At 52.5% G+C, this 21116-nt stretch overlaps 1 protein-coding gene across 11 annotated transcripts in view; it reads left to right on the forward strand.

The window, feature by feature from the left end:
• The window catches only part of CUX1 (cut like homeobox 1), a 352520-nt gene that overhangs the window by 228970 nt on the left and 102434 nt on the right, over nt 1–21116 (forward strand). For all 11 annotated transcript variants that reach the window (XM_032328405.1, XM_032328410.1, XM_032328406.1 and 8 more), the window contains exon 9: nt 18102–18150. In XM_032328405.1, coding sequence (XP_032184296.1) covers nt 18102–18150 — 49 coding nt within the window. The remainder of the gene's footprint in view (nt 1–18101; nt 18151–21116) is intronic.

Here is a 21116-nt window from a genome sequence, read left to right on the forward strand (position 1 = left end):
TCACAGACCAGCAGCGTCTCGAGGGCCCCAACTAGACCCTACCCCTTTTTTACCCTAGGACTTCGCATAGTGCTGTCCCCCACTACGGGGGGTTTTAGTGATAGTCCGTGCGGCTTTCACGAAACCCCCCTCTTCCAGGTGTGAAACAGTTGGGCCTAGGGCAGGGGCGAGTAGCGTCGCAATTCCACAGATGCAGCAGTACCAGCTGTGTGGATGGACCCTTCCTCTGGGGATGGAGGATGCTGTTTGCCCCTCAGGGTCTGCCCCCCACATGCCTAGACCCCCGTGGGAAGAAGCAACGCGGGGATTCAGGCTGTCGGAGGGCCAAGCCTGTAACGGTCCGCAGCATATGCTGTCGGCCTAACATGGGGCGCGAAGCTCCGTCACCATAAAAGAACGGGCATCAGAAAATCTGCAGCTCATTTTCCTAACGAAGGGAAGGGGTGAATGCATTTTCTGTCTAAGCTAAGGGACATTTCTCCTTCCACAAAAAGGGAGGCAGTGCCCCTTCCCCCGTGCCAGGGTTATTTTGAAGCTTCGTCTCTTCAGTCATTATCTGCTGAGTGCATCCTGGGTGCTGGGCTCGGGCTCGGGCTCGGGCTCACGCATGGGCCTCAGGACTCCCGTCTTTGACTTGATCGTCCTGACCCTGGGAGGTTCACTGCCACCCCGCCCCCCATAACTTTAAATCCCATCTGTATTCTGATGGCTCCCACACTGATGTTTCTGGCCCCGACCCGCCCGTAACGGATATCACAAGCTTCACGACAAAACCAAACTTTCCCACTTTCCTCTCCTCCTTCTGACTCTCTCTCCTTAGAATCCGGGTCCCTTTGCCACTGTGTCCCCAGTGCCCAGAACAGCGCCTGCTCAGCGCTCACAGATGTTCTTGGTCCCTGCTCTAGAGGCCACCGCTGAGCAGAGAGCAGATGGCCAGGTGATGAAAGTGTAGGTAGAGTCAGGTGTCACGTGCTACCAAGAAAATTAAAGCAAGGGAAGGAAGGGGGAAGGCGGGGAGAGAGCCTGGCTGGCTTCCACGGATGGTCGGGGACAGCAGGGTGCCTCGGTCGCAAATGAAAGGCAAAAGCCCGAAGCACGGGCTCCACCCACTGCCGTGGACACTTACTTGGAGATTACTTACCTGGTGTGAGGGTCCGGCGACCACCCTTCAGAAAACTGATCTAGGCGCTGTGGTTTCATTTGGCTGATACTTGGTTTGAAGACAGAATTGCCCAAATAAGGACAAGGGACAGGATTCCGATGGCCCTTCTGGAGCATCTCGTCTGCGTCCAGTGCTTGAGCGCATACCTCCACGGGGCCGTGTTGTGTCAGACTTGGTGTGTGACAGTCCCATCTGTCGTGCCAGCCCAGGAGCTCCTCAAGGGCTCACGCATGGGTTCCGAGAGTCTCTGACGGTGCCTGACCGGGGTGTCTGTCAGTGTTTGGATAATCCTCGAGCTAGTGCACGGGGGTGAGCAGACACCTCCCTGCCTCATCTCGTGTCCTTGACCTTGGTACTCTGACAGTCACTGTGTCTGCCCCTCACCAGAAGTTCTAATGAACAAGATCCTTGGGATATCAGCCTATCTCGAGAGCCGACTCAGGGGAGGGTACGGGTGGGAGGCACGCGCGTGCATGGCGGCTGCGGCTGGTGCTCTGACGGGCAGTCAGCCCCATGAGGCTCTGCTGTGCAGCATCTGGCAACCCTTTGGACTTCTCCCCAGGGTGTCCCAATACCAGGTGTAAAAGTACCAAATGAGGGGTTTTCTGATGCCTAATTAGGACATGCAGCCAGGTTGCTGGGTCAAGCCTGGCAGAGTCTGCTCGGTGGCCTGCGAATGCCCCAGGGTCCTGGTGGCACCAGAGCAGTGCGAGGGACTCCGAGGGGCTCCGAGGGGCAGGGCTGGTTCACGGGGACCTGAGCTCTTCTGCTTCTGGCCTTCTGGAGTTCTCATGCACGATGATCGCCAAGAGAGTCTGCTGTGACTCAACGGATGCAGAAGCTCCTTACGTGCTGCTGCGGAGAGATGTCGTCCGAATCGTGGACTTGAGCGGGAAGCACAGGACTCTGAACTTTGAGCATTGAACGCGCGCCATGTGCTGTCGATGCAAACACCAGCTCTCAGAGGGGATCTGGGGCAGGCAGACGGGTGCCTTTTCACCGTCCCACTTTCTGACTTTTGAATCTCCTGTTCAATGAGTACCTGTTTAGTCCTTCACATCAGTGGATCCAAAGTGGCCTTGAAGCCATCAGGCACCTCCCTCCCTCCGCAGGCAGAGCCCGTGTTCAGCCCCGTCTCTGTCCAGCTCAGAGTCCATCACTACAGCAGACGAAATAGCACTTTGGAACCGTCTTCATGAATGTGTGTATCTTTAAAGCAGCCCGTACTTCTCTCCTGCAAGCTTAGTTAAGTGTACCCCGCAGACCCTATGGAGAGGAGGTTGAGCCTCCTGGCACAGGGGCCCGATCTGGGGGCTCACCCGGGTCCACTTGCCGCAAACAGTGAGCCCCCGGGCGAGTCCAGTTAGCCTCCCGCTGGCCTGGGTTTCATGTTCTGTGACTGTGTCTGCCTCCACGCGAGCTCCCAGGGGTTAATAGGCATAAAGTGTTCAGTGGTCGCATTGCCAGGGTCCAGGCGATGGGAGCTGCCGCCATCCCTGCGAACGTGTCTGACGCCCTGTGCTCCGGCTCCTGTGGCAAAGCTAGCCGCTACCGAGAAGGCTTCGTGACCCTCCACCGGGCCTAGCTCCATTGTTCACAGTTCAGTAATTAGCCATCTCAATAGGAAAAATGAGATCTGAGCCATGTTTTGTCTCTCCGTAGCCAGTTTCGAGAACAGACACGTCTACATATCTCAGATGCCCATGGCAGTGGGTACACGCGTCACGTAGCCACGCACGCACATTGGTGACACAGACGGACGAGCTCAGGACTTTCTGCTTTGTATACCGTCCTTTGTCCTTTTGTCTTACATCACTTGTACGGTTCCTGTAACACCTGCTCATCTGCTGATTTGTCATTTTGGTGGCAAAATTGTATTTTCTTCTCTCAATGAATTAGGGTTTATATAACTGTTCTTACCACTCTTGCTTGGTGAGCGCCTGGGTTATTTGGGTCGTTCGTGATGAATTTTTGTTCAGAAAAATAATCCCCAAAACTGTTTTTCAGAAAGAGAGATCATAGGGCAAAAGAGAGACTGTCTTCAGGCTTCTTAGCTTGTTGCTTTGCAGAGGGATGGACCGTTTTGCGAGAACAGCTCAGCTTGCTTCTCCCCCAACCCCAGCCCACATCCCAGGGGTGGAAGCCCAGAACTCCAGTCTGGCCTGGAGAAGAAACACTGCTTGTCTCAGAACCTCCGTGGCAAATCCAGAAGATAAGGGGCAGGCTGCAATGATTTTCACCATCTCTCTGCCATCGAGGTGGGACCTCACGTTAGCACAAAACTCGGTATTTTCCTGTCTCTGTACCCTGTGTGTTTCCTTACATCCCAAGAACATGGCTAGAGTGGAAACAGGGTAGTAATTTCTACACATATTCTGGATTTTAATTACTCACATTTTTAAGTGATTTTCTTTTCATTTACGTTCTAGTGATTTCCTTGTGCAGAGGTATTCTATCTAGTTTATAGGAGACAGATGCCATCAAATGTATCACAAGTCATTTTCCATGCAGTTTCAGTCGCGGTAGATGGTCTTTCCTTTCCAATCCATTTTCTTAGTATTGTTTTATGATTTAACTTCAGCCTGTTTGGAATTCCTTCTGGCATATGAGGTAGAGTACGTGTCTGTCTGTTATTCCTCGTCTGAATATCCGGTTCGTCCCACAGCGGCTGACGATCCCTTCCGCTGGTGTCGAACACTGGAGAAATCCGACATAAATATCTACATATACATCTGGATTCCTGTCCGGAATGCCGTTCTGTTGATCAACTTTCTGTTCTAATAAGCACCACGGGGGTTTGCTCATGTCTCTGTTTTCCATTTGGGTATTTTGCACACCCACTTTGCTCTTGTTGGGATTTTTTTTTTTGGTTTTAAAAAAAACTCCAGTGTGGGTGCCTGGTTGAGCATCTCACTCTTGGTCTCAGCTCAGGTCATGATCTCAGGGTCGTGGGATCGAGCCCTGCATTGGGCTCCACGCTCATCGTAGGCTCTGCTTTTTCTCCCTCCACCCCTCCCCTCTCTAAACAGATTGATCCATAGATCGATCGATAGATCATTGTGGGGGGGGAACCTTTGGTATTCTCATCCCCTAATTTTTTGGTACACAACTTGTCACTTCACCAAGTTTTATTAATCAGCTTGGGAGAAGAATTTATAATTTATTTCTCTTTAATGCAACTGCAAGTAAGAAATGTCGTCATTAACTTCCTTTGCCACTAGCACTTTATAATTCGATTTTCTAGAAAAGGAATTTATGCCGTGTTCTTTTAATTCCCATGTGTTTAATATTTATATCCCTGTTCTAGGTAAGATAGATCTTCTGTTTTCTGGGTATTTATTACTGGCACATGGGAGTTGTATCTTTTTTTTTTCTTTTTTCTTTTTATGTCCTTACCAAAAAACTTGAGGCTTTGCTGAACTCATGGGTTATCTCCGCTCATTTGCTGCAGTGAACCCCTTGGATTTGGTGAGCATGTGACTGTATCACCTGCAGATAGTGCATTTGCGCCCTTTCGCAACAACCAGGACATCCGATCTTCTTCTTTTGCTCCTGTTCTTGAAAGGAGCGTCTCTCTTATTTCTGTGCGGAGAATAAAGGAGCCTCTGGGTTCTGAGTGTCTGTCCTGTTCACGGCGGCCAATCTAGCGCTTCCCCCATTCAAGTTCACCCGTGACCTGCTTTTCCAATTCCATGTGCTAGAACCCGTTCCCTGTGCCCTGCTCTCCGAGCGCTGTAGTGGGTTTTATAATAGGATTATATTCTATATATTGCATCTCTGTACGTTTTTATATTACCTGTTTTATAGATTTTCCTGCCTCAGGATTTAAGACAAGTTCAAGCTTGTTGTGCTTTATCATTTACTGTGCCTTATGTCTGGAAAGTTCTTTTTTCTTTTCCCTTTTTTTTAAGATTTTGCTTATTTATTTGACAGAGATCACAAGTAGGCAGAGAGGCAGGAGAGGATCGGATGCATTGTTTAACTTTTACTGATCTCGGGCGCCTGGGTGGCTCAGTGGGTTAAGCCGCTGCCTTCAGCTCAGGTCATGATCTCAGGGTCCTGGGATCGAGTCCCGCATCGGGCTCTCTGCTCAGCAGGGAGCCTGCTTCCCTCTCTCTCTCTGCCTGCCTCTCTGTCTACTGTGATCTCTCTCTGTCAAATAAATAAATAAAATCTTTAAAAAAAAAAAAAAAAACTTTTACTGATCTCAGAAATTGATCCCCTGTGTATTCGGGGTCCTTCTCCTACAGGTTAAACCTGGGGGGCCCCTACCTTGTTTGAAAAGTGACTACATCCAGTTTTCTGTCCAGAATTACTGTGATCAGTGATCGCAGGCGTAGCCAAGCGGTAAGGCCACTGTGGGCTGTACGTGTCCTCCTGAGTTGAGGCAGGGCCTCGAGATGCCATCAGCTGTGGCCGGACGTGTGAAAGAGGGTTTGGCTCGTCCACTAGGAATCCCTTCCCAAATGAATTCTGTAATAAAACCGGGAAGGTTTTTTGTTTAATTTAAAATTGTCATCACCTCAAAAAAAAAAAAAAAAAATTATCATCACCTCGACCTCCAAAAAAGTATTCAAAAGTGGCCTTAACACAAAACACAGAATCCCTGAGGCACTTAGGGTAGATGAGGGCAGTTCAAGGGCAGAACTCTGCGGGGAAGATACTTTTAGGCCTTGGATTTGAATTTTAAAAGCTCCATTGTGGGGGGCGTCTGGAGCAAAGGACTCTGGGCTTCTGCTCAGGTCATGATCTCAGGGTCATGAGATCGAGCCCCACGTGCGGCTCCATGCTCAGTGCCAAGTCTGCTTAAGACTCTCTCTCCCTCTGCCCCTCCCCCCAGTCTCTAAAATACAGAAATAAATCTTTAAAATTAAAAAAGAAAAAAAGCTCAACTACGGTAGCCTGGAGTGACTAAGACATTCCATACGTAGGGTTTTTAAAGAGTTCCGTATCACTGGGACTGATGCACTGTTTGCTTGGCTACGAGGGAAAACTTTATGTGCAATTAACCTTTCTATTCCCTGCCCCCCCCCCCGGGTGTCTAAGTATTGTGAACTTCCTTTGTGGTATTTTAGTGATTAGACAGGATGGAGGGTGTTCTTAAAGATTCATGGCCAAACCCGATGATGTCAGAACGAAGGGAAGGGACGGTCTTCGTGGGGCCAGCAAGTCTGGCCCCGTCTGGATTGTTTGTCTAACACTTCACAAGTAGAATAGGAACCGCTGAATTATTCATTTTCAAGTTGCCCTAAAAAAGGCACTTACGCGGCCGAAATGCAGACTTTTGGTGCCAGCGAGAGGAAGAGGAAGGATGCTGTCTTTCCTGAGGGGTGCTGGGCCCCTCTGCCTTGTTCTCCAGTTTCGCCTCCCAGCCCTGGGGGCGGAGGCCACCTCGGGCTGGCTCACGGGCAGGGCGCTCAAGGTTGGGGCCCGTCGCCTTGACCGTGGGCTTGGAGGAGAGGAGGGAGGAGCAGCTGAGAGTCGTAGCTGTGCAACGAGAACTGTTTTTATTCTTAGCTTTAGCTTCTCTGCCACCAAGCCTCCTCTTAACATATCCTACCAAGTAGTACTTAGGGGATAAGGGGGGTAAATTAGGATTCTTTACGCTGGGGACTAGAAGGAGGGCTCCCGCCCTGGGCCCGCTACTCCCTGGGACCATGAGCTCCTTCCGTCACTACTCTGCCCCCGGGCCTCAGTTTCCCCACCTGTGAAATCTGAGCGGTTTCCTCCTGTAGGCCTGTGGCTCCCAGCAGCAGAGCATGTCCTGCTCACCCCTGGGGCCGGCGAGCAGCAGGGGTAGGGCCCGGAATCAGAGGCATTCTCTCGAGCCTCGGGCCGGTAGCTGGGCTAGCGCCTGTCAGCTGTAGGCAGGGCTGCAGGGTAAGCAAACAGGGAAAGAGAAACAATCTGAAAGGGGGTTCTGGAAGAGCCAGGGCTCAGACTGGGGACGCAGGGCTCCAGCCTCCGGAAGGATGTGCTGACAGAGCCTACACTGAATGCGTTCAGGAGACACTTAAATGCGTGCATGAAAAATGGCACGAACGGCGGCCCCTCCCTAACATCGCTTTAAAGACGAAAAGTGAGCAGGCAGCAGTCTGGGTCCGCAGGCTGCTGGTGGAGATCTCTGCTTAAAGGTCCCTCGTCCTGGCCATCTGGCTCCCCGGGGGAGGGCACGGACGCGATGCAAGTGGTGAGGGGGCACGCGGGACCTGGGTGTCCCGTCTGGAGTTCATTTTCCTCCCGTTCTCTGGTCGCAGCAGCCTTTCTCTGGATCAAAGAAAAATATTCACGTATGACTTTCCATCCATGCTTTTCTTACGGAGATGAGCTTTTCGTGTGCATTTTTTTTTCTCCCCTTTGCTGAGCAAGTAAATTGAGATTCTGGGGGGTTAATTGACTTCACACAAGCCCACACAGTGTGGCGTCCAGGCGGAGCTGGACTTTGGCACAGAGGCCCCCCCACTGCTGGGGGTTCTGGGGCTCAACGGCAGCCTCCCGCCTGCTCTGCCCCTCGTTCCTGCGCAAACGGGTGGCAGGGTCGACCTCCTACAAGCTTCACTAGTCCACGCCTGGTGTTGGAAGGATTCGAAACTGCTGTGAGGGTCGTAGCTTTTCTTATTTATGCTTTTTTCAGTTTAGTTTTTGTGCTAAATTTCCAACACACAGTAGATGAAGGGACCCCGAGGTGCCTGGGTGCAGTTCCAGATCTCCCCATTAGGGGGCGCCTGTCGTGCCTGTCCCTGTCCCCACCCCCACCCTGTTTTATCCTTAGGCTCTTCCAGAATCCTTTCCCTTCACCTCTAAATGTTTTAGCAGGTCGACCTCATGTAAAGACTCTCCTTCTATACAATACTTGCATCAGATCAAAAACTAATTTCATAATAACTTCATTTCTTACATTTCTGGTTACCCCCAGTCATAGATGGCTTAATTTTTTTAGTTTGCTGGGCTCAGAATTCAGATAAAATCCAGACTTCGGAATTGGTTGGTATGCCTCATTCATTTTCTGGACCCCCCCCTTCTTCTTCCTTTCCTGGCAGTTTGTTTGTGTAAGAAACTGGCTCGTTTGTCCTGAAGAGTTTCCCACAGTCCGGGTTTCGCTGACAGCATCCCCGGAAGTGGTTGAGCGCGTTCTTCTGTCCCGTGTTCTAATTCCTGTAGGTGTGTCGTTGAACCTAGAAGCTCGATCAGATTCCGACTGGAAATTCTGGGCAAAAGCCACCCTTTAGGTGGTGTTGCGTATCTTTGTAATGTTCTCGGGTATTGAAAATCAGCCCTGGGCAGAAGAGAAAGATCCTGGTTTTCACGCGCGACAGTAAGAACCGTTATGTGCGTGAGTCCTGGTCTGCAACGCCCTTTTCCACCCCAGCAATGCTCTTACTTTATCCTGTGCCAATTTCCTTGAGAAAGGCTGCATTATTCCTGCGGCGCAGATGGCTGTCCAGCTCACGAGTCAGCCCAAGGTCAAACATTTAAGGCAGTGGGGAAGAATTTGAGCCTCTTTGCTCCACAGGCCACGCTCGTTTGCTTTTCCAGACCACAATCTTCCCTAATTTCACCTCCAGGACCTCCATCCTCCCAGGGGCCCCCGGCACTTGGTTTAAGGAGAGAAATCTCCATCCAGCCTGCTCCTTGCTGCTCTGAGAGCATCCGTGCTAGAACGCTAGAGAAATGGCAAGAAGCCCCCCAAACTTCCATCCAGACACTTGTCCCAAGAGGCTTTGGATGGTCTCAGTAGCCAAAACAGAATGAATTATGCAATCTCATAATCTGATTGTCAGCCACAGCTGTCCCGTGTCCCTGCCCAGAGATGACTGAAGCCTGAGTGACAGTCACAGGCTGTTTGTGATCACACGGAGGGTCAGACCCTGGCGAGGGACGGGCTGCTTGGAGCTGTCCTGTTAGTTCGGCCCAATGCTGAGCCTCGTGCAGGCCGGAGAAGACCATTTCATCGGTCAGCTAGCCACAGATTAACCTAAACAAGGACGAAACCGAGTCAGCTAAACAGTGGGGCCAGGAGGGAAGTTTTCTTCCCATTGGGATTGACAAGCGGAGAAGTAACTGCAATTGATTTTGTTACTTGTTGTATCATTTAAGCTGAAATAGAATGGTCAGAAAAACAAACCAATTGTGGTTAATTTCTGAGCAGGCAGAGGTGACGTTCTGGCCATTTCACTGTCTGAACACGATTTCATTTGCGATAAGAAGAAAACCCACGATTTCCGGAACGTTTGGCCTGGAGGTTAAGCACCACAGTCCTCTCTGCCTGGGCCCTTGATTTGACGGGAGGGAGTGACCTGTTTGATCGGAGGCTGGGAAGGGAGCCTAGTGGCTTCACCCCTGCCCTCCACTCCTGCCAGGGCAGAACTAGCTCAGCGCGGGTAGAACACGAGAGATAGGTCTGGTCATACGCAACAGGGTTGTCCAGAAGACCCTTCCCCGCTTTCTGCCGAGTCCCAGTTTGTGCCCAGCTTTGTGTCAGGCACAGGGAAACGCTGGGAGCCAGGCTGACTGGCCCCGTCCCGGAGAGCTCGCGGTCCAGTGCACAAAACAGAGCCTAATTCCAGATCTTGACATACATTTTTCTCCAAGGAGATCGTTCTCCTCTTTTTCAAAGGCTATGAAAAGTGGCAAGAAACTTAAATCTGCAAAAGCAACTGAAAGGTCCGTGATTAAAGGAGCGAGACTGATACAAAGCGAAGGTCAAGCAAAGCTTTATTTCGCGCCAAGCATCCAGAATCAAACCGAACGTTGGGGGCCGTGCTTCTTACAGAGAGGGTGACCTTTCTCTGCTTCACAGACTAGCTTTTAAGGGCAAAGGCCATGTGGTTGGGCCTGGCCACGCACAGGTGGCCAATGAAACTGTAACACACAGAGAAAGCTGCACAGTCATGTTAAGTCACACATAAGTGACCAATTGAATTACAATTTACCCTAGTAGATAATTGATCCAGCCTATCACCTTGGTCAGAATTGGCACCCAAAAGGCATCCAAAGGGCAGGGCCCATACTTCTTGGTAACTAGGGAGACAGTATGCGCCCCCCCCCCCCCCCATTGGATGTCTCCACCTGGCCTGACCCACTCTTGTATTTGGGCTTTGTTACCTGGGACTGGTTCCCGGGACTTGTTTTTAAATAAGTTCCTGAGGTGGGGCAGGGTCAGTTTAAGTTTTACTGCATAAACAACAAAATCACTGTTTAACCCAAGATGGAATCCCTCTGGCTAAATAGGCCCTTACAGCAACTTACAGACTCTTTCCTTAAAAGTCATGTGTGCAGTTTGGCAAAATACCCCTACGCCCTCTGTTCTTTAAAATACCAGCCCATGCGCCTGGGTGGCTCTGTCGGTTGAGCATCTGCCTTCTGCTCCAGTCATGATCTCAGGGTCCTGGGATCAAGCCCTGTGTCGGGCTCCCCGCTCAGCGGGGGGGCTGCTTCTCCCTCTGCCCTTCCCCCTGCTCGTGCGCTCTCTCTCTCTCTCTCTCAAATAAATAAAATCTTTTTTAAAAAATAAAAGTAAAATAAAACACCAGCCCACGAACAGTTGCTTGTCAGGTGCAGAGTGGATTTTCCATAGCACGCAGATATCGCGTATTTGCATATGTAGCCGGCCAATATCTAGCGTGCCCCTGCTGTGTTCTCTGAGATTACAGCAGTGAGCGAGTGAGTGATCAATATATGAATAAGATACTTGGAGACCAGAATAAGTGCAAAAATGAGTGGACAGAGCAGAGCAGGGCTGCTGGGAGGCTTTTCAGAGGACAGCCACCAGGGCTGAGCCGTGGACGGTGACTGGTGACAACAGCCACCTGTAGGGACCCCAGCAGAGGGGACAACCCTGTGGCCAAGCAGATTTCCCAGGAACAGGACTGAAGAAGCCACGAGAGCATTAACTGATTGAGCCTCAGGAGGACATTTACACGGGATGCCTGTTACTAACGGGTTTAAAAAACATCCGCCAGGGGGCACCAGGGTGGTTCAGTGGGTAAAGCCTCTGCCTTCAGCTCAGGTCATGATCCCAGGGTCCTGGGATCAAGCCCCATATCGGGCTCTCTGCTCAGTGGGGAGCCTGCTTCCTCCCCTCGCTCTCTCTGCCTGCCTCTCCGCCTACTTGTGATCTCTCTCTCTCTGTCAAATAAATAAATAAAATCTTAAAAAAAAGAAAAATCCGCCAGGAGCAGAGTCCTCCCCAGCCCAGTGGCTCCGATGGGGAAGCGGGGCCTTTCTCAGGCTTGTTTGTTTGGAAGCCTTGATGGCCTGAAATCTGGAAAAGGAGCCGAGGTATTTATGGGAGGTGGTTCTGTAATCTGCTGTTGAGCCTCTGCTCCCTGCAGGGCCTGGGCCCTCAAGGGCATGAGGGGTGTTCCTGGGGGGAAGCAAGCCCAAAAGAAGCTCCTGGAATCCACGGCTCCGAACATAGCGGACTGGTGGCCTGCAGACTGGATTTGACCACAAACCGCCAGGGAATGCAGTGGAAGGAAGGGCTAGTCCGTGGCCTGACTGGGCCCTCCCAGAGAGGTGGTGGCCAGGCCAGTGCGGGCCGGGGGAGGGGGACAGCAGGTGGAGACATCTCAGGGCTCACATGCCCAGCAGCCTCATGCACACTGCACAGAGAGAGTCCAAGCTTGGGTATTCTAAGAGCAATGCCGTCAGAGCGCCTGGCTGGTTCAGTTGGTAGAGCAGGCAAGCCTTGATCTCAGGGTCATGAGTTCAAGCCCCATGTTGGGTATAGAGACTACTTGAAAATAAAACCTTTTAAAAAAAAAAAAAGCAGCATCGTCAAATCTCTAATAGCTCGCTTTGTCTACAGAGAGAGGGAAATGCTTTCAGAGTATGTCATATGACTTCAAATGGCAAAGATAAGACAAAAGAACCTGAAAGCCAATCTCATATAAAAGTATTTATAAAAAAAAAAAATACTAAATAAAATGTCAGCACACAGAATTCGGAAGCACACTAACCACAACCAAACAGGCAAATAACAGTTAGTGTAATTTGCCGATTTAGCGAGTCACAGGAGAAAGACCTTTTAATTTGCTCCATAAATGCTTTTTTAAAGGGTACTTAATGAAATCAATATCCGTCTTTTATTAAAAAGTCTTAATAAAATAGGAACAGTTGGATATTTCACTAACAAAACAAAACACATCTATTTAAAGTCCGAAATGAGCAACATGACTGCATCGCCCTGGCGGTCAAGACGCCAGGCAGGGATCCCTGCTGCCACCTCGCTTTGTCGTGTGCTTCTGGGAGTGCTGGTCACTGCCATCCTCCAAGAGAAAGAACTGAGAGACAGGAAAAGGCAGGAGAACGCAGCCCCGTCATGGGCACACAAGGGCACAGGACACTCCAAAGCCCAAGAGAACAACCGAGAAGCTGTTCCAGGCTCGAACGGGCACCCACCGCGTTGTGATTCTTTCCTCTGTCTGGAAGGTCCTCTCTCAGGCCCGCAAACTCCTCTGCCCTCTGGGATGTAGACCAGATGTCCCCGAATCCATGAAACTCTGCCTCCTCCTGTCTGCAAAGGAGACATTGTCCATCTGTCCCTCGGAGGGCTGTCACTGTGCCACATTGTCCCAGAATCACTCGGGTCTCTTCCTCTCCCGGCACCCCCCACGAAGGAGACAGTGCCGGGGTCCCACTTGGAGCAGAGCGAGCTGGTGCCAGTGTTGGAGGAGGGCGCCATGCCGCCTTTTCTGGGTCTAGTCTTGCCCTGACCCTCACAGGAGACTCTGCAGACCAACCTTTCCTCTCGGTAACACTGCATTGCCACGCAGGGGCTGGGAGCTACCTTTCCAGAGAAATCCTCCCCCGCCACACACACACTCCCCATTTAGGGGATTCCAGACCATAGCCAAGAAATCTTCCTCAACATCTGGCCCCCTGGCTACCTCCTTTTCCTACCTTCTTTTTCTGAACCTAGTCCAGGGAGCCCTGCTTCTGCGTCCCCTCTGCCCGCTGTGCTCAAAGAGCCAGGCCTGGGGTGTAAGATGTCAGGAAAGTAACCGCCTTCCTGATGGCAGAGACCCATCAAGGCCAGGCCTCTGGGGTCGGCAGTGAGCGGGACGGGTTGGGGGAGGCGGGGAGCCTAGGATGTTTATTAAACATCCTAGGGCTTTTTAAAAAAAAAATTTTTTTTAAACATTTTCACTGTAATACTGAAAAAATACACCATTATAAAATCCTCATGTAGAATTATTAAGTTTAAAGCGGGGAGAATTCATCTTTCCGTGCTTCTTCTCTGGGTGCCCAAGAACTTCACAATCTCATGTTGAGGCTCTTGGCTTTTGACTTGGGTCCAAGGAGACACACAGACCCGAAGGGCGCCCCGGAGGCTTTTCTAGCTGCCCTGTGGATGCCCTTTGTTTTCACAGCTCCAGACGGGGCTGGGATTCTTTGGAGTTGAAATCCATGCCAGCCTTGCCCTACTGCCGTCCCTTAGCGTCGGGGCCTAGAGTGGAGGTCGTTTCCCTCCTGTCACTGACCGTGTCCTTCTAAGTTCCTCATGAAAATCTTGTGCTAGGCCAGAGGACACCCGACATGATCTGTAGGGAACTGATTGAAGGAACTGCATGTTCCAGGCCAAGCAGGAATGCTCCGCCGTTTGAAGCCAAAGCAGAGAAGAATGTAGTGCGGGTTAACAGATCAGCGAAAGCTGTTTTGTCAGCTCGTGAAAAGGTGAGGGAACCAAATTTTTATAATCGTTTCGCTGAGCAAACAATATGCGTAGTTATTATAGACTCTGGAAAAGAAACGATTTTAGGCTAATGTCGGGCTCTGGGTCCTGTTGCAGGCAGGACTCAGAATGAGCAGAATGAAAAGCCTCTGAACCATTGTCGACACCCGCGCTACAAAAGGACACGCAGTGGCCTTCGTGACTCCCTTCTAGGAGGATGTTTCCAGTGGTATTAACCTCTGGGCATTTTTGTATTACTAAGGGCAGTGTGTCTGGTAGGATTAATTTCGTGGGGGGCGCTAAGGGCAGCACTTCGGAGGGAAGTGGACTTGGTGGCAGGTGTGTCCTCAAGACGACGCCAGCACACGCTTTCCAGAACCGCCATCTTGGTCCTTGTCTACACCGGCCAATGGCCACACCCCTGATCACACAGAAATAGCCGGCTAGTTGTATCTTCATTGACCTTTTAAGAAGTGTGCCCCTTGGAAAAGCCAGTTATGAGCCTCCAGACTTTTAAAAAATACGAATCTGAGCCTTTCCTCCCTCCCAGCATCCCTGGTTACTTCCACTGTCTCCTCCGGTGGCTTCTGGTCCATTCTGTGAATGGGAACCGCAGCCCCTCTGGGCCCTGTCTTCATCAGGATGCCTAGTGTTGAATAGCTACCCGCCCCCCCATGCACACACACTTCCTGAACCACAGAGCTCAGTGTTTTGATTATCATTTGAAAGCTTTGGAAATCTGAGAGTTGCTCCCGGAATGAAAAGGTAAGTGCACTAGTTGTTATCAGGTTCGATATTTTGGTCAGTTTACCGGTTGCTTAGTAACCGAAGTGAAACTGACCAGAAGATGGAAAAACTTGAAATTCGTTTCCAGGGATTGCCTCAGACCGCCAAGAAGGCACCTTCCTGTTTTAGTGTGACTAATTTTTTTTTTTAAATAAGTGCCTTAAAATCCTTTGGAAATGATGCACTGTGTTCTGGATGTTCGGTATATTAATGGGTATCCACAACCATTTGCTGTCTGAGAAGAAATTCTGAGAGTCTGCCTTTGCGAGGAGGCTCTCGAGACCACCCTTTCCCCAAACCAGGCAGGAGCCGGCTGCCACTTCCCAGCCCGCAGCATGCCAGCCTGGCCCGTCGCTGCCTCTAGATGAAGCCAGGACCCTAGGAAACCCTCTGTTCTCTACAGCATGTGTTGGACCCTGAACTGGCCCCCTGGCCACTGGCAGCAGCCAGGCAAGAAGTGAGGAATGGCTGAAAATAGGCAAGAGTGGGCCACTGGACCCCCAGGAGGCCACAGGTCCACCCCTTCTCTCTAAGCCCCCGGGACTGGAGGACTGTACCAAGGGCAGCTCCTTGTGCAGCCTCACTCTGAGAACTAAAGCCCTGGCCAGAGGCTTCTCCAGATGAAGGGGAGTTACCGCTGAGGACTCCGGGGGCCTGGAGTCCTCCCCAGCCTCGTCCTCCCTACGCGCAGCAAAATGCATTGAACACCTGCTGTGTTCCTTTTCTTGAATTCCTGTTGAGAGACACTGAGCAGAACTTGCCTCTCTGTCCTCCCTCCGCCTGCACTGCCAGGAGTAGCTGGTACTCGAGGGGGAAGTGAGCCCCAGAGGGGAGCACCCCTCTGGAAGACACACCCCAAACCCAACAGTGTCTGTGATCTGAAACAATACAGATGGAGCGCAGGCACGGAAACGGGTGTGGGAACATACTCCAGCAAACCAGGAAGGTGTGAGCGAGGTAGAGCAGAAACAAGGAGTAACTAAAAAACGAATGCAGTAGGAAGAACAGAACCACCAAACTAAGGAACCAAAGAAAGTTTACAGGTACAGCAGCTGCATCTATCCGGGTCGAACGGAAGAACAAGCCGGAAGGCAGCAGGAAGGGCTACAGAAACAGCAGGTGCAAAGCCAAGGTTGCGTGCTGCGGAGGGACGGAAGGAGATGGGGAGCCCACAGAGGACCCCGCAGGACAGCCTCCCTGCCACAGGCTCAGGATCCCGGCTCCTTCCAGGCAGGCCCCTGCCCTGCAGACTGACAACTGAACGTCAGGCTCCCTGGATCTGCCCAGGGGGAAACTGAGGCGTGGCGGCCTGCAGCTCTGGTTCCCGGCGCCGGCCGCGATGCCTTCCCGCCCTCTCCCACAAACACAGAGCAGGAGCTGTGTGTCTACGGGCCCATCCTGTCGGGTAGTCCCCGACCAGGGCCCGGACACTGGCAGGTGCTGGGAAATGGTCATGGGATGACGGAGTACGTGAGCTCTGCCGGTGGTGGCCGAGGCATAGATCCGGATTTTGTAAACACAGCGATGATTAACTGTCTGACTAAAGCTCCAAACTGTGCTTAATGGCATTTGCCTTGGGACAAGGCCATTAACGTATTCTTTCACCTTGAGCCCAGCGAAGTTTTGCACCTGGTTGGAAGCCTCTGTCCGGTTTAAGACCTTCAACCTTCAATTGATTCTTTGCCCTTTAGGAGTCCGCAGACTCCCTTCTGCAGTACTGAGGCTTTTCCAAGAGGTCTTAGAGGTTTGCCTGGTGAGGCGGTTCCTAATGTCGCCGCCCCCCGCCCCCAGCACTTCACGGCGGGGGCCCAGACTGGGTCTTCTTTACAGAGATCCCCTAAACACAGCTTCATTTCACGAGGCCATTTGAAGAGTTGTTTCAGACTTTGTTCAGGCCCAGCTGGAAGCAGGATACTGTTTCAAACAGGTCTAATGAGCGCGGAACCTGATCACGGGGCCTCTGTTACCCAGTTCAGGCTGCCGGGATCTGAAACGGTTGCCTCGTCTGGAAGGGCCTCGGGGCCAGAGGGAGCGCTGGGCGCAGCGAAGAGCAAAACCAGCGCAGCCAGGGCCCGAGTCCGGTTTAGCCAACTCTTGATGTGCAGGCTGGGCGCCGGTGAGAGCCACACAAGCAGCTTTCAGGGACAGAAGGACCCGCTCGGAGTTGGGCCTGTTCCAGGGGCCCCAAGCTGGCCCAGGGGGAAGACTGGCCCACCGCTGGCAGGACACGCTTCCTCCAGGACCCCAGTCTCTAGCCAGAAGCCAAGCCCTGCACCGGCATAGATGAGGGTGCAGGAGACATGCAGCCCAGCCTTCAGAAAGTTCCCATTGTGTGGGGACCGCCCCTCTAACCTGTCGACTCAAACCTGTGCGGGGAGGGGAGGGACTGGACTAGTTCCATCAGGAGATGGAGCCATCAGGAGGCTTTGGAGAGTGCTGGGGGTGGGGGCAGAAGTAGGAGATGCGGTCCCCGAAATGGAGGGCAAGCCAGGGAGATCATGTAATCCAAGGCTCTTTCTTTACAGCCTCACGGGCGGTGGGAGCTGTCGGAGCACAGGGCCCTGGGGCTGAGGGGTGGGCCGAGGTGGGTGGTGGGTAGAGCTTCATGGAAGGGCCTGTATAGAGCACCAGGGAGGGCACAGGGGCCTGTAGGTCTCCTTGGAGATGGACTGGGGGGCCCCTGAATCCCAGCAAGGATCCGTGGCTGTGACATTGGGCTCCCTTGCTGCCATGACCCCGTTGAGTCTTCCTTGGGTGGCGGCCACTCTCAGCCTTGGCCTCCTGATGGGCCATGGGGAGCAGTCCCGTAGAAGATGGGGCCCTGACGGTAGCCCGTTCTACCTTTCTGCTAATAAAGAAATTAGGCCTTTATTAGAACTCAGTGTTCCTCTCTCTCTCATGATGTTATATGTTGGAATCATATATTTGCCTTCAGATGACTCAAAGGAGAACTTTGAAAACAGAAAAAGGGAGAAAAGACCCTGGCGGCTCCACGTGCACGAGCCAGCCAGGTGAAGGCCGTGAACTTGGGTGGTTCGCAGAGCCGACTACAGGGTCCCCCAGCTTCCATCTCCATTCTGCCACATCCTTCTCCCCGTTCTTGTGGCTCGCCCCACCCCGGCAGACTTCTGTTCGTCTTTCGAAACCCAGTTCACACATCCCCTCCTTTGAAGCCTCCCCAGATTCCCTCCCCCGAGAATTTTCTGCCTCCTGGTTTTTCAGGACGCTCTGTTCAAACTCCCGGTAGGACACACACTATTTCATATTTCGGTGGCTCTGTCTCCCCAGTGAGATTGGAACCCCCAAGGGCAGGGTGGCCATTCCCACAACACAGGCACACCTCCTCCAGGTGGGCAGCGGAGCCCCTCACAGGTCCAGGGGGCAGGTCACTGTGCTGAGCTGGGAACCGTGGTCACCCCGAGCCCGCCCACTGCCCACTAACGGCTCTCTCTCTCTCTCTCTCTCTCACCTTCCTAGGGCCGACGAAATTGAAATGATCATGACGGACCTTGAAAGAGCAAACCAGGTAGGATGTTTCATGGCCTTAGGCTTAAAAATCCCAAAACGTAGCCACATATGTCATCTCGCTAGATGCGTCTTAAGTTCGAAGGCCGGTTATTCTCGTATTTTTTACGTGTGATTGTCAATGTCGATGCTTTTCCCAATGTCATGGGAAGCGTGTGGAAGGTCCCTTGGCAGAGTGTTCGGTTGTGGTCCCAGCGTCCCAGACTCCCTCGGGGACTGCACAGTGGCTGTAGCTTTTCCTTGTCCTTAATCCGTTTCTCAGATGACCGACTGTGGTGCCACGGCAGCCGTTAGGCTCGCGTTTGTACCAGCGAGTCACAGGGGCCTTGGGAAACGTGCTTGGCACTGTGTCCAGCACAAAACAGGGCGACTCTACACTCAGCCACCTGGGGGTCTGGGGGGCTCAGTCGGTTAAGCGTCCCACCCTTGATCTCAGCTCAGATCCTGAGCTCAGGGTCATGAGTTCAAGCCCCACATCGGTGCCACACGGGGCATGGGGCCTCCTCACATAAATAAATAAATACTCAGCTACTTGGAACATGGCCCCCCCACACAAACACAGAACCCCTAACTTCTTCCCCGAGGACGCCGCCTCGGGGAAGGAAAACATTGCGCTTTAGCGAACGGTGCTGCTGCTTTGAAAAGAGTCTCCCCGCTTAGCTCCTCTATTCGTGGGGAGAAAGAGTCAAAACTGAGATCGCTCTCTTGGCCTCAGAAGGCACCAGGCTGTGGCCACAGTCGCAGGAAAGCTTAGCGCTTTGTCTCAGGTGGAATCTTTGTGTATTAGTGGCCCTGTCCATCGCAAGAAGGGCCGATGGCTCTCGAGCGACTTGTGCCTGGTTCTCCTCTGAGCGCATCCCAGGCACTGAGCCTCTGAACCTCCGTGCGGCCCACCCGGGTTGCTGCTCTAAAGACTCCCACTTTACAGACAGGGGAACTGAGGTCAGTGGCTGGTCTGGTGCGGAGCCGGGATTGGAGCCCGCGCTCCTCACGGCCACCCTCAGAACCCGGGACGCAAACAGACGTCACTTTGCCTTTCTTCAGACCCTCTCAGCTCCCAGACGCACCCGTGTCCGCACAGCTCCTCGCTGCCCGGCGCTGCTTCCCCTTCCCCTTCCCCTCCCCGAAGTGCTTCAGCGTTTGTTTACCTTCAGTTGCAAACAAATTGATTGGCCCCTTCGCACTGACTCAGCGCTGCTCAACTTTGCAAAGGCCTTAGCTCCGAAGGAGGTCCTAGAAAGGTTCACCCTCTCCCGTCAGCCCGTTGCTCTTTGCGCATCCAGGATTGTTCCTGGCCAGTCTCGAGCGCGCCTCTCCTTTTGGTGGTGCTTTGGGGTTTCAGCTCCGGGTTTGTGCACCGGACAGCCGCGGGCTGGGGAGGTCGAGCGGACTGTCCCGTACTGGCTCTGCGGCAGTCCCCAGGTACTGAAGAAGTTTGGCCAAGTTGGCGTGCCTCTCCAAGTGTTGAAGGCCGCTTGGCCGGATCTCTGTCCTGGGAGACACCAGGCGGGACTGCGGAGAAAGGGGCCACCCCTTGGTTCAGGTCCCAGCCCTGTGTGTGCTGCTTGTGTAGCCCGCTAGTAGTTCTTTAGAAAAGAAAAGGAAAAGAATGAACTTTGCGAACACGCTACGGGAGAGAGGAGTCAAAGTCACGGAGAGGGTGGAATCCCGGTTGGCGGGCGCCGGGCGAGGGAGGCTGAGGCTTGTTCAGTGGGTACAGAGTTTCAGCTTTGCAGGATGAAAAACTTGAGGAGATCAGCTGAACGACAGCGTGGATGTCCTTAATTAACAGTGCTGGAGCAGATGCTAGAAAATTGGTTAAGATGGTGTATGTTCTGTGTATTTTGCCATAATTAAAATGTTTTAACTTTTTTAAAACAGAAGAAAGAAAGGGAGGGCATGATAACTGGTACTTCCTCTGCACGACTGCTCGGAGGGTTAGAGGTTAAAATGCCCGAGTACAAAGTAGGAGCCTAGATGAATCTGTAGTTGCTGGAGAAGCGTGTATTTGATGGGAGAATTGTACAGTCCCGTGCTGGGGAAATACCGGCGCGGTGGGCATGGGACAAGCATCGGTGAGTTCTCACGGACAGCGCAGGGTGAGTTAGAGCCTGATGTGGCTGCCCAGAGAAATGAACGCAACCTCAGGCTGCATTCATAGAAGTAGAGTTTCTAGAATGAAGGAAGTGGAGTTTTGCGCCTATCTGCAGCAACCAGTCCATGCCCGGGGAATTATAACATATTCTGGAAAGCACACTATGACACCTGAGACGTGGAGTACCACTCGGGCTCCACCCCACAGCCAGGACCGGAAAGGGACCCTAACAACAAAAGAAATCAGGAGGTTTGGGGACATTCCTGATCTCTGGGGAACAAGGGAAAGAAGACATTGGGGCTTGACACCAAGCACCAGAGGAATAATTGCAGGAACTTGGGATGTGACAGGGTCACAAAGGGGAAGGCCCTCGGGTGGGGACATCACGGATCCTGTCCCGTAGCTCTCCAGGCCTGGCCCAGGGAAGGAGTCAGGCTTTTTCATGGTCATGGACACACTTGGAGGCTGGTCTTAGTCTTGATTAGAGAAGCCTTCTGTCAGTCCTGGCTCTCCAGAGATGCCCAGACCTGTGTGCCCCCGGAGCTGTGAAGGGAGGTGTGGCCCAGCCCTTGCTGAGGGTTTGAGGTCAGGGATCAAACACAGAGGGAACAGGAGGAGGGATTGCACTTGACTCTGTGGTCAGGAGGAAGACAGCAATGCAGGCAGGCACAGAAGGGCAGGGTGAGCCCTGAGCGTTCTGGGCCATTCCATAAAGCCAAAGTAAGGAGGTGCAGGGTGGGAAAGTGGGCCTACAGGAGGGGACCTAGATCCAGGCTTGGGGGAGGGCTTTGAACGTCAGGCCTCTGCGTGGAAGGCCTCTTTCTGAGCATGGTGGAGAATCCTGGGCAGGAGTGAGACGTCAGAGTTGTGTT

The sequence above is a fragment of the Mustela erminea genome, chromosome 20 (assembly GCF_009829155.1).
Source record: "Mustela erminea isolate mMusErm1 chromosome 20, mMusErm1.Pri, whole genome shotgun sequence".
NCBI lineage: Eukaryota > Metazoa > Chordata > Mammalia > Carnivora > Mustelidae > Mustela > Mustela erminea.